The sequence below is a fragment of the Siphateles boraxobius genome, unplaced genomic scaffold (assembly GCF_051911475.1).
Source record: "Siphateles boraxobius isolate OS27281-9 unplaced genomic scaffold, OSU_SipBor_1 7, whole genome shotgun sequence".
Classification (NCBI taxonomy): Eukaryota; Metazoa; Chordata; class Actinopteri; order Cypriniformes; family Leuciscidae; genus Siphateles; species Siphateles boraxobius.
In genome coordinates this window covers 8,778,578-8,790,720 of record NW_027509197.1, presented here as the reverse complement: position 1 = coordinate 8,790,720, position 12,143 = coordinate 8,778,578, and the positions used below count along the sequence as shown (strand labels likewise).

Here is a 12,143-nt window from a genome sequence, read left to right as displayed (position 1 = left end):
GTTCAACCAGCGTTGGAGCGGGCGCATGCGCAGTAGGCCCAGCTGGAGCACCGCTGCAGCTGATGCCATACAGCCCAACATCCTTTGAAATGTTTTCAAAGGGAGAAAGCTGCCCTTCTGGAAAGATGCGGCTAGGTGGCGAACACGGCGCGCGCGCTGTGTCGATAAACGAGCCGTCATGGTCACCGAGTCCAGTTCTATTCCTAAAAAGGAAATTGACTGGCTGGGCAGTAATGAGCTCTTGGTCCAGTTGACCGTGAGACCCAAGCTTTCCAGATGACTGAGAAGCACTGTTCTGTGAGATAGTAGTTCTGTCTCTGACTGTGCCAATATCAGCCAATCGTCCAGATAGTTTATTATGCGCAGCCCCTGACTTCTCAGGGGGGCGAGCGCCGCGTCCATGCACTTTGTAAATGTACGGGGTGCTAGGGACAGGCCGAACGGCAGGACGGTGTATTGATATGCCTGACCGTCGAAGGCGAATCTCAAAAATTGCCTGTGACCGGGTACTATCTGAATCTGAAAATAGGCATCCTTCAGATCTAGAGAAATAAACCAGTCCCTCGGGCGAACGTGCGCGAGGATTTTTCTGGTCGTAAGCATTTTGAACGGTCTTTTTACAAGCACTTTGTTCAAATATCTCAGATCTAGGATAGGTCTGAAGGCTCCGTCCTTCTTGGGTACGAGAAAATATCGGCTGTAAAAGCCTGACTCGCTCAGAGAAGGCGGCACCTTTTCTATAGCCCCTTTGCACAGCAGCTTTGCTATTTCTGCGTGAAGTAGGTGTGCTACTTCCGCATTCACTATCGTCGCGGTCCGGGCTTGAAAGCGCGGAGGACAGCGAACGAATTGAAGTGCATAGCCCTGCTTTATTGTGCTCAACACCCATTCTGAAATCCCTGGGATAGTTTCCCACGCAGCTATGTGAGCCGCCAGGGGGCGAATGGCCTCCGGGTTCAGACCGCCGCCATTTGCGGGCTTGTGAAACTGAACCGCCGCGCTCTCGGTTCTGGGCAATGGCCGCTCGCTGACAGCCGAGACCGGCTGACTTATGTGAGATGTCCCGATCATAAGGGATGGGGAACATACTTTTGCCACACTTTGACGCGCGAGCAGCGCTCTGGGCGGGAGAGCTCTCTGTAAGCGTGAGCGCGCGCACGCGGGCACGAGACTTACAACTGTATCTGACGCCCCGATCATAGTAGATGGGGAGCGTTTTATTAACGCCATGTGTTTCGTGATAACACTTAAACGCACAGGCGGGACCCGGGGGAAGGTTTGTGTTAGCAAGCGTGAGCGCTCTCTGGCGGGCACGAGACTTACGTTCATAAGCTTTTTTGATCGTGTAACAGAGCGGGCAGATAGTGGGCACAGACCTGTGGACACATTTCTTGCATTCAACACTCGAGCGGCTTTTCTGCGCTTTATGAGAGTGTGCTCTGTGAGTGACACGGGATTTTGAGTGCTTATGTGTAGGGGTGAACACTGGGGCGTGGGCACATTCACTACACTTAAAACACTGACGGCGTGAGCCGGACCAGACATTATACTCTTTTTGAGATTTCTCTGGGTCGCCGTGAAAACGGCGTTTGTGTGCAGGCGAGAGGGTGAATAAACCGGCTCGTTGGCTGCTAGTTGAACCGCTGCAGTAGCCTGTTCGAAGGGGACTGACAGGGAAATGAACTTTGACGGCGGTCCGGCCGCAGCGGGACACGCGCGTCTTTTCTCTCCCGCTGTTAGGAGGGCTTTGCGTGCTCAGACTTCAGCGTGAGCCTTTGCCGAGGCCCTCTGGGGGGCGGCGGTCTGCGACGGCTGTCTGAGCGCGATCTAGGGCGGCCGCCCTGACGTCGCTGCGAAGGCTGATGCTGAGGCTGTGCTGGACGCTGGGTGCTGGTTCGCACAGGAGGCTGGCTTTGTCTCTCGCGAGAGCGGCCTGTGGCGGAACTCGAGCGTCGCGGCAGGAAGAGGTTCATGGCCTGCGTGGTCTTTTGCACCATAGAGAAGCGGTCAACAATCCCGTTCACCGCTGGGCCGAAGAGACCAGTGGGGGAAAGCGGCGCGTTCAGAAAGGTGGCTCGCTCAGTTTCCCTCATATCCGCGAGCGTTAACCAGAGGTGCCTCTCCGTCACGGTTAACGCGGCCATGGCTCGTCCGATGGCCTGGGCTGCAGCTTTGGTGGCGCGGAGAGAAAGATCCGTCGCGCTTCTCAAATCCGTAACCGCAGCTGGGTCCCGGCCCTTCTCATCCCATTCACGGAGGAGGTCGGCTTGCAGGATCTGAAGCACAGCCATCGAGTGTAGAGCAGACGCGGCCTGGCCGGAGGCGGCATAAGCGCGGCCGACCAAGGCGGAAGTGGCTCTGCAGGCTTTAGACGGGAGGGCTGACCGTGACCGCCATCTCGCGGAGGGCGGGCAAAGGTGCGCTGCGACCGCCTCTTCCACAGGGGGAATCGCTGTGTACCCTTTCTCGGCGGCGCCGTCCACTCGGGAGAGCGACGCGGAGGCCTGTGACTGAAGTCTAGCCGAAAAAGGCGAATTCTACGACTTCGTCAGCTCCGCATGAAGTTCTGGCAGGAATGGAGCGGGCCTGGTTTCTGAAACTGCGCGGCGGCGACTTTGAAGGAAGCAGCCGTCGAGCCTGTTCGGCGCGGGTTCCTTCGGCAGCGACCACTCGAGCCCGAGACGGTCGACAGCTTGCGTCAGCAGGCGCATAAGTTCCGCGTCAGCTCCAGCGCGGGTACGGGCGGATTCCTGGATTGACGAGGAGGCGGAGTGAAGCGACCATTCCTCGCTGTCTGATGCCAGGATAGAGCAGCAGTATTTTGTGGCGTGTCCCACGGACTCATCCTCCGAAGTGACGGCAGTGAGGCTCGCAAGCGGCAGCTGCGCGTCAGTGAGGAGAGGTGGGGAAGGCGAGAGCGAGGCTCGAGGGAGGTTCTCCGCTGTGGCCACAGGTTCCGGCTGTCTCAGGGAACGGCGCTTCTTTCTGCGCGGTCCCACAGGAGGCGGAGTGACTGCTGTGGTGTTGAACGCTTCGAGTCGAGCCCGCAGGGTCGACAGCGGAAGCTCCTCACAGAGCTCGCAGCCCCCGGACGCGAGGGCGAGCTCTGCGTGTTCCAGGCCCAGGCAGAGAGCGCAGATCAGGTGGCGGTCTCCGGCGCTGAGCGGGGCTTTACACGAGCCGCAGGAAGTGCGAGGCATCTTTAAAAAGACGCTCGCTGCTCTTTTAGAATGATTTGCAAAAAAGGATACGTCGCCGGATAGCGTAGCTCGCACGGATGGCTGAAGGTGGCGAAGACGGCCGGCTTCCTCAGCGCTGTCCTAAGCTGGCTGTTCGCTGTTCGACGGCGGCGGTGGCTTCTCTCAAATCCAGCGATGCGAAGAGCTCGCTGAAGAGTCGAAAAATCAGAGAATTCAGCCTACAGCCCCTATTTTATACGCTAAGCCACGCCTATCTGGTGGGCTGTGACGCTATAAAGGCGCGGGCGCCCTTCATTGGGCGTGACGTCACGCCGGGCGCACTGGTAAGCTGCAGCAGTTGCCCGCAGGGCAGCCAATGAGCACGCGAGATGGCCTGCTCTAGGTCTGCTAGCTGCTGCACTGCGTTGACAAGTTATACAAAATTAAGGATAATTTTTTGGCTTCAGTATCTCGAGAAGATGAATCTTTCCCGTAGCGTAAGCTAAACTTACGCAATACGAGAGAACCTCTCGTAAGAGAACTAAAGCATCGTGTTGGAATTCGCACTCATCTTCTGTGAACGTAAGCCCCGCCTTCTTTTATCTTATTGGCCATCACAAATATTTTGGCATTGACGAGCACTTTGTTAGACCGCTGAACTTTTAGTCAACAAACCAAGCAGTGGGTAATGGAGTGCAACAGATCAGCATCAATAATATCAAATACATTGCAGCGAATCTATAATTTCCATCAATGGTTTATTGGCTATAATGACAGGATCGCAAAAGTGTAGAACTCAGCGAGCTTGCGCAAATCAGATCTTCAGCGGAGCGTATTGAAACACCTCTGATTGGCCGTTGCGTTCCATATACATGTCTGTGATTGACTACAATGCTCAACGCTGCAAAAGCATTGTGTAAGTAGTATCCTTTGATGCCAAAGATAATTTTTTTGTCATAATTAGGTAATCACGTCAGCTGTAATCGTATTCACAATTATTTTTCTGATTAAGTGTTAAGCTCTATAAGAAAAACAAGGTAACAAAACTTTCGGGGCTTAATAGCCCACCCCTAGCACCTCCGCTGTTCCGAAACTGAAGTTTTGTGCATTATTTATTTGATGCAACTGTTCATCAGTTGTAAACACTGGAAATGCTGTGTTTACAGGTGATAAGGGTGAATCTGGGCGTCCAGGTGTAGCAGGTCCTCCAGGTGCACAAGGATTCTCTGATAAACAAGGAGTTCCAGGCGACTATGGCTTTCCAGGCACTAAAGGACTTCCAGGTGAAGGACCCATTACTATATATTTACAATAAAAACTAGTAATGAGTATTAGAGACAGTATAAGAAGAAGGAGATTGACTAATTAAAGGGACTTTGGTCCCCGTTTGTCCAAATTATTCAAAACTAATCATTATTTACTAACAAAATTATTTTGCAAAAGAGGGTTAAATATGTTGTGTAAAATAGTGAAGTAAATATAAAGGGTCACTTTGTCAAACAAAAATAACTTATTTCTTAATCTAAAATCTTTCTTGAAAATGAATTTTGAAAAAATGTCTTGATACCTGTTGCTGTCATTCTTCAGGTTTTCCTGGTCCTAGAGGGATTACAGGTGAACCATCTCCATTCGGAGCAAAAGGAGATAAAGGAGATTCAGGTGATTTCGGATTCACCGGAGAGAAAGGAGTCCTGGGGGACAGAGGAGAAAAAGGACCGTCTGGGGAGCCTGGAGTGTCAGGGAGAAAAGGTAGATTATGAAATATGAATATGGTAAAGGTCATTTCATTGATAAATCAAAACAGCAATCTAATAAGCGTTATGATTAATGCAAGAGCACATAAATGTGAACAATAGAGAATTCAATAGAGAATAAAATTGTTAAATGTGACAGAATGTGGAATTCTTATATGTAAATTATTATTTAATTTTTTTTTGATGAGCTGAACAAAACACCCTGTTTTACACTCACATACCTTGCTCACTTTGTTTTGGTATGAGACCTGTTAACTGAAAAAGAACTTGAGTCATGTAGGAATGCTTTATTTCTTTTAAAGGTGAAAAAGGAGAGCCAGGAATGATGGGTTTTCCAGGAAGACGTGGTTTTGAAGGCGACAGGGGCCCTGTTGGACCTAAAGGAGATACTGGACCCCCAGGTGATTTTTTGAAACCACTAAATGATTTGTCTGTATGATCATTTTTTAATTTAATATAGTAAAATGCTTTCAATTTACTATCAAAACTTAATATGCAAAAATAGCTCTACTATGTTTTTTCTAGTCAACCAGTTCAATCATACGTTTCATATTTTGGTTATAATATTTTGGTTATACAAATAAGAAGTAAAATAATGACTAATCTCTTTGAGAAAAAAAAGCATGTTGAATTGCACTAATTGAAAAATAATACATTGCATTAACAGTGCTTGCATTTTAATCCATTGTATTTTAAGGGCTTGTACATTTGGGAGCTGGAATTCAACATGTTTGTATATTTAAGCTGTGAATATTTCTAATGAAAACATTTAATACACAATTTCATTATTAAAAATTCAAGAATCCATATTCACCTTCCAGACTTCCTTTCAAAAATATTCACCTATAATATTTGACAGGCATTTTATAGTCCATTTTATTTTGTTAAAAAAAATTTTCTTCAACAAATCCAGAGGTTCAAATTCAGCAGAATATTCACATCCGGAAACTGCAGGAATAACAGTCGAGTACCAAGGCCGTTCAGCCCGAAATTGACTTCAGCCATCCGTGTCCATGCGTGCACCGTCCGCATGACGTAATTTTCGTCATCAGGGGGGTCCACGGACGTCTGCGCACCCCGTCCACGTGTAGCACAATTTTTGTGACCGCACAGATGGTGCGTGTACAACAGCGCATGTGTGAGTAACTTGAGCTCTTGAAAACAAAATCCACCAGACAGTGGGGACCGACCCATCTTTCTGCGCCCATGGCCAAAGGAGTGTACTTCGAAAGATTTGTTGTGCACTCAACCGTGCGCAAGACAGAGCGGAACGCGGAAAATGGAGTATACCCAGGCCTTAAAGGGCTTATTCATCCAATAATGAAAACTGTCCTATAATTTACTCACCCCCAAGACATCCTAGGTGTATATGACTATCTTATTTCAGCTAAACATAATCAGAGTTATATTAAAAAATATTCTGGCTATTCATCCATCATAAAAGTAATCCATACGGCTCCAGGGGGTTAATAAAGACCTTCTGAATCGAAGCGATGCGTTTTTGTAAGAATCTCACTGGAAGAAGTTGGTCACCCGGGTACTATTTGCCGAATCTTTTATAAGTATTGTGAATCACATACTGTTTTTCACTTACTGATTTCTGATGCAGCCTACCTGTTGTTTTGGTCTTCCGCATCACTCACTTGCACCACCTGCTGGTTAGGTGACCAACTGCATTGGCAATCGACTGCTATTCCTGCAGTTTCTGGATGTGCAATGTTGAATATTCTGCTGAATTTGACCCACTGAATTTGTTGAAGTGAATTTTTTTTTTAAAAGCAAAATAAAATGGACTGAACATTGCCTGTCGAATATTATAGGTGGTATTTTTAAACAGACTGAATATTTTGGAAATTAAGTCTAGAAGGTGAATGTGGATCTTGAATTTTTAATAATGGAATTGTGAATGAAATGTTTTCTTTTGAAATATTCACAGCTTAAATATACAACCATGTTTAATTTCAGCCCCAAAAAATGCAAGCCGTGGAAATACAATGCATTACAATGAAAGCACTGTTAATGCGATGATTCTTTTTAATTAGTGTAATTCAACATGCTTTTTTGTTTCAAAGACATTAGTCAGTGTTTCCATGTACATATATTTCCACATACAAAGAATTTAGATTACATACTGTATTCATGCATTCATGTTGTCTGGCCTGCAATTATATATAATATAAAGTAACAAGATGCTTGACCAGTACATCTAAATGTGTTGACTGGATTGTTTATTGAACATTTAAAATTACTGGTTTATTCAGACCATAAATGGGATCAGAAGCATTTGTTGCAGTGTTCGAAATAAAAATCTAGTTTGGCTGCACCTTATTTATTTTTTTCTCTATCTTGTTCTTTCAGGTTTTCCTGGGTCACCTGGTGCTAAAGGACTTCCACCAATCCCAAAGAAACTTCCAGGGGAGACAGGAGCACCTGGCCCAATGGGTATTCAAGGACCTCAAGGACGCACTGGAAATCCAGGTCCTGCTGGACCTCCTGGTGATGCAGGTACAAGAATTCAAAGCATCAATTTTAGCCTCAACTAATGCAGTCATGCATGTGACATTTAAACTTCTTCTGTGGTACTGTTGTGGCGCTCCAGAATCACAGTTCATTGTGTAAATAGCTATTATCTGTTTACAGGGTTTTTGGGTCCAAAGGGGCACAAGGGCATGCCAGGTCTTCCTGGAATGCCAGGAAAGCCAGGCTTCCGTGGAGAATCTGGACAAATGGGCCACCCTGGTCTGCAAGGAGAATTAGGTAAATGGTGTGTTTGTGTAGATGAATGAGGATTATGGGATTCTGGGCTAGATTAGTGGATTAAGGGTCGCAGACGACTGGTCACCAAGAGGTCCTGGTTTATTTTTTGTTGCGTAATTTGGCAACTGGTAACATTCTTTATTTGTTCAGTTAGGACAATGTCATTGTTTAAAACAAAGTTTCTAGATTTTATTTATTCTTAAAAAAATATTGTTTTTTTATAAACTTGAAAGAATTCATTGAAAAGAATGGAAATCATTTTCATGTGAATTGTTTTTCTGTCTGGCTGCACACTTGAATTACAAGTCGATAATGAATCTGAATTCACAGGGTCCCGAGGACGGTCTGGTTTACCCGGTCCTATTGGAATGGCTGGCCGCAGTGTCAATGTTGGCTACCTGCTGGTGAAGCACAGTCAGTCGGAGCAGATCCCCATGTGCCCTGTGGGCATGTCCAAGTTATGGGATGGTTATAGCCTTCTGTACTTTGAGGGACAGGAGAAGGCCCACAACCAAGACCTGGGTGAGTGCAGATGACAAGATGTTGAGTCATTGCATGTCTGACACCACCATCATTTGTACAACTTTAGATCCAGGATAAGAATGTTGAATTACATAGCATTGTGTAGTGTTCGCTTATGAAACTGAATGTGCATTTTCTACAGTATCTGCATTTACATGGACCCTAATATTCGTTTGTTATCGGACTAGTAGCACTTTCAGAATGAAAAAGTCATATGTAACTGCGTCAATCGAAATGAATTGGCCGAATGCGGAATGGATTGTAAGAGTTAGTTTATACATGTTCTAGTCCTTTTGATAGGACATGTATAAACTTGAAAACCAAAACTGGCAAGTTCTATGAATGTGCAATGACGTAGAAATGGTGTAATGATGCATGATGCATGGAACGTGCATACAGTAAGTATACATATATATATATATTTTTTTTTTTATCAGTAACTATACTTTGTGATTCTCTGAAAGTTTTAAAAGGTCTCTGTTTTGTTTTCCAGGTCTAGCCGGCTCGTGTCTCCCCCGTTTTAACACCATGCCCTTCTTGTACTGCAATCCGGGAGACATATGCTACTATGCCAGCCGCAATGACAAATCCTATTGGCTGTCCACCACCGCACCAATTCCCATGATGCCTGTGGAGGAGGCCGAGATAAAACCATACATCAGCCGCTGTTCCGTGTGTGAAGCACCAACTGTGGCCATCGCCATACACAGCCAAGATATAACTATCCCACAATGCCCATTAGGCTGGAGAAGTCTCTGGATTGGATATTCCTTCCTTATGGTGAGACTTCAGTTCAAAATTGTTACACTTTCATCATTGAAACATGTTTGCCAAGTACTCTAACTGGTTCTGTCACACTCACACAGCACACGGCAGCTGGAGATGAAGGCGGCGGTCAGTCTCTGGTGTCTCCGGGCTCTTGTCTCGAAGATTTCCGCACCACTCCCTTCATCGAGTGTAACGGGGCCAAAGGTACATGTCACTTCTTCGCCAACAAGCAGAGTTTCTGGTTGACCTCTATCGATCAGTCCTTCCAGAGTTCCCCTGTCTCTGAGACGCTTAAAGCCGGTCAGCTCCTGTCACGCATCAGCCGCTGCCAAGTGTGTATGAAGAACCTGTGACCTGTAACCAATGAAGTTTGACACTATTGCTGCAGCATTTCAAGTAACACCTGCAGAATTCAGAATTCTTCATTTCAAATTGCAGTCGGATGTCAATGTTGCAAGTTAGACTTTTGAAATGACTTCCATGTATTTAATGCATCACATATAAAATGCCCTCAGATTCACTCTTCATCACTACTGTGTGCCTTATGACCGAAGATATGTACCTGTGCATAATGAGAAGTGAAGCAAGAGATGCATGAAAGCATAGCTATGATATTTCTCTGTATTATTTACTTTTCCATGTATGAAACGGTGCTTAGTTTCTAACTTATTACCTCAGATTCATTATCAAACCTGAATCTCTTGTTATTAATACATACAGCTGATCCAAAGAAGCCCGTGCTTATGCACTTCTCTGCCCTTTCGTGTTATGTGGTAGTGCTTTATGTGAATCAGAACTGGTTCCATTCTTTTAAAAGGCGGTGTCTATTTATACTAAATGCAAATAGCCGACATTGTTAGCAAAGGCTATATATCCTTAGTACAAATAGCATTTGACTTCTATTTGCACTTAGTGTGAAAAGCATCTATTGCAATTTGTTGCTGTTCACACTTGGTGTAAACAGAATCTACTTTTTGTTACACTTAGGCTACATTCACACTGCAAGTCTTAGTACTCAATTCTGATTTATTGCTCAGATTAGAATTGTTTTTCCTAATTGGCTGTTCACGTTATTTACGTACTTCCAAAGAACTAAAATAACCAAAGAACCACCAGTATATAAAATCTTTGGAGTGACTTCCATCAGGGCAGAATTGTGACGAATGTTGCGTAAAAGTCACATGAATTACGATATGACTTCAGACTGAGTGAGGTCGCATTGCAAAACATCCAATCTGTATCTGTTTTAGGACCACACTTGAAAGTGGCCCAAATCAGAATCGAAAAGATCAGATCCCATGTGGTATGCGATGAAGAAACAAACAAAAAACAGCTCAAAACGGATTTGCCCACTTGCTAAATATGATCAGATTCCAATCGGATAAGTGCAAAAATCGGATTTGGAGCATCTGCCATCTCTTTCACTGCCTTTTAAAAATACTGGAATCCAGTGATTTCAGTTAAAGTCCCCCTGTGGGGAAAATCAAGCTTTTAATGTTGTTTATGTCTATGTTGTGTTTTTAATATGCTTTAAGACAAACCATGTGCAAATTCATAAGTCAACACCATTGCTGAGTATTTCCTCCTTAAAACTGCAGTGAACCAAAAGACAGTCTCAAAAACACGGTTTGAAATCGCTTGTGTTTCTGACGTCATAAACAACCTTGTAACCAATCATGTGAACGTGTGATCGTCAATGAGAGGATCTCTGAGCTGGTGTGAGTGAGTGGAGGCGGGGATAATTTGCATATTCATAGAACCATGCATACTAAATCAGGCAAGAGTGCAGAGTTAAATTCAAACTATTTTAAGGCATGAATATTTTTTTTTCCAAGGAAAAAACACTTTAAATATTTAATTTTGATGATCAAAAATGTGTTTTAAGTGATACAATTATTGACTACAGGGGGACTTTTGGCTTTTTGAACATCTGAATTCAACAACAACAGTCAGCAAAGTTGCTAAATACAATTTGAATTATATACATTTTTAGATTGTTGTTTTGTTCTATTGGAATCTGAAAGGATCTAATTATTTGACAGCGTGATTTCTGAGGATAGTGATGGCAATCAAAATTTCAATTAGAACGTTCCCTCTTCTTTAAAATGACTAAAATAATTGCAAACAGAACCATTGAAGAACTAACTGAATAAGAATCTGAACCAGAATAATTGAATTACACATGATCATTAAGGCTCAATGACACAATGCTTAACCACAAGGCCGCTTAAACACAGTGCTATCTGCTATTTTTAACCATTATATAAATATAATTTCACCAGACTTACACTAACACCATCTTCTGATGCCTGTATATTATTTTTGCTTTGTCTTTGTTTATGTAATGAACAGCTTTGAATCATCACTTTTGGATATGTATTTTTTTTTTAGCATGAACCCTTTATCACCTAATGTTGTCAAACACTATTCATTGGATATTTTATTTCATAAAAGGTCATAAACTTTAAGACTTGAAGCTTTTTAGAATTTTGTCCAGTCAAGAGGCTCATTCTGGTGTGTTTGTTTGTTTGAACCCTCTGTTGGTTACACCAATTGCACTGAATTTTTACAGGTTTTAAAGGTTTACATGACACATGTTCAGGTCATTAGAAGACTATAGTTCAATCTTTGTCCCACTTCCACATGAAGCACAAACAGGCTATATTCTCCATTGAGTCTGTAAACAATGGCTAATGTGGGTCACCTAAAAGTTTTGGACTTTGAGCAGTTTTGCCCATTTTCAGTCCACATTGCACAAGTATTATTGTCCTGAAGCCCATAAACTACTAACATGTATTTGAGACCAGTAAAGAGAACCAAATAAGATTATAATTCAGAATATATGCATTGAGAATGACACTGCTTTTTTTTCCATCCTTTCTTTTTTTAAACAAATGTACTTTCATTGTAATTATGTGGAATATTTGAAGACATTGATTTTGAATCACAGTGTTATTGAATAAAACTACAATACATGCTTTTTGTTTATTACATTTGTGTCATCTCTCATTTTAATGATATCTGAACAAGATCTACCTTTTAGAAAGTATGAAGTTATGCATTTATGAAGAACCTTATATAGGGCCCACATCAATTCTTGTAAAATAAAAGTAATTGTTGACCACTTTCTGTCTATTTCAAACATACGCTGTTCTTTTGAACT

At 43.7% G+C, this 12,143-nt stretch overlaps 1 protein-coding gene across 2 annotated transcripts in view; it reads left to right on the top strand.

Moving 5' to 3' along the window:
* The window catches only part of col4a2 (collagen, type IV, alpha 2), a 162,544-nt gene extending 150,573 nt beyond the window's left edge, over positions 1-11,971 (top strand). For both annotated transcript variants that reach the window (XM_077216667.1, XM_077216669.1), the window contains exons 41-48: positions 4,346-4,462; positions 4,767-4,928; positions 5,236-5,334; positions 7,292-7,438; positions 7,574-7,690; positions 8,021-8,212; positions 8,706-8,992; positions 9,079-11,971. In XM_077216667.1, coding sequence (XP_077072782.1) covers positions 4,346-4,462; positions 4,767-4,928; positions 5,236-5,334; positions 7,292-7,438; positions 7,574-7,690; positions 8,021-8,212; positions 8,706-8,992; positions 9,079-9,333 — 1,376 coding nt within the window. In that variant the 3' untranslated portion in view covers positions 9,334-11,971. The remainder of the gene's footprint in view (positions 1-4,345; positions 4,463-4,766; positions 4,929-5,235; positions 5,335-7,291; positions 7,439-7,573; positions 7,691-8,020; positions 8,213-8,705; positions 8,993-9,078) is intronic.
* Positions 11,972-12,143: the final 172 nt, after the last annotated feature.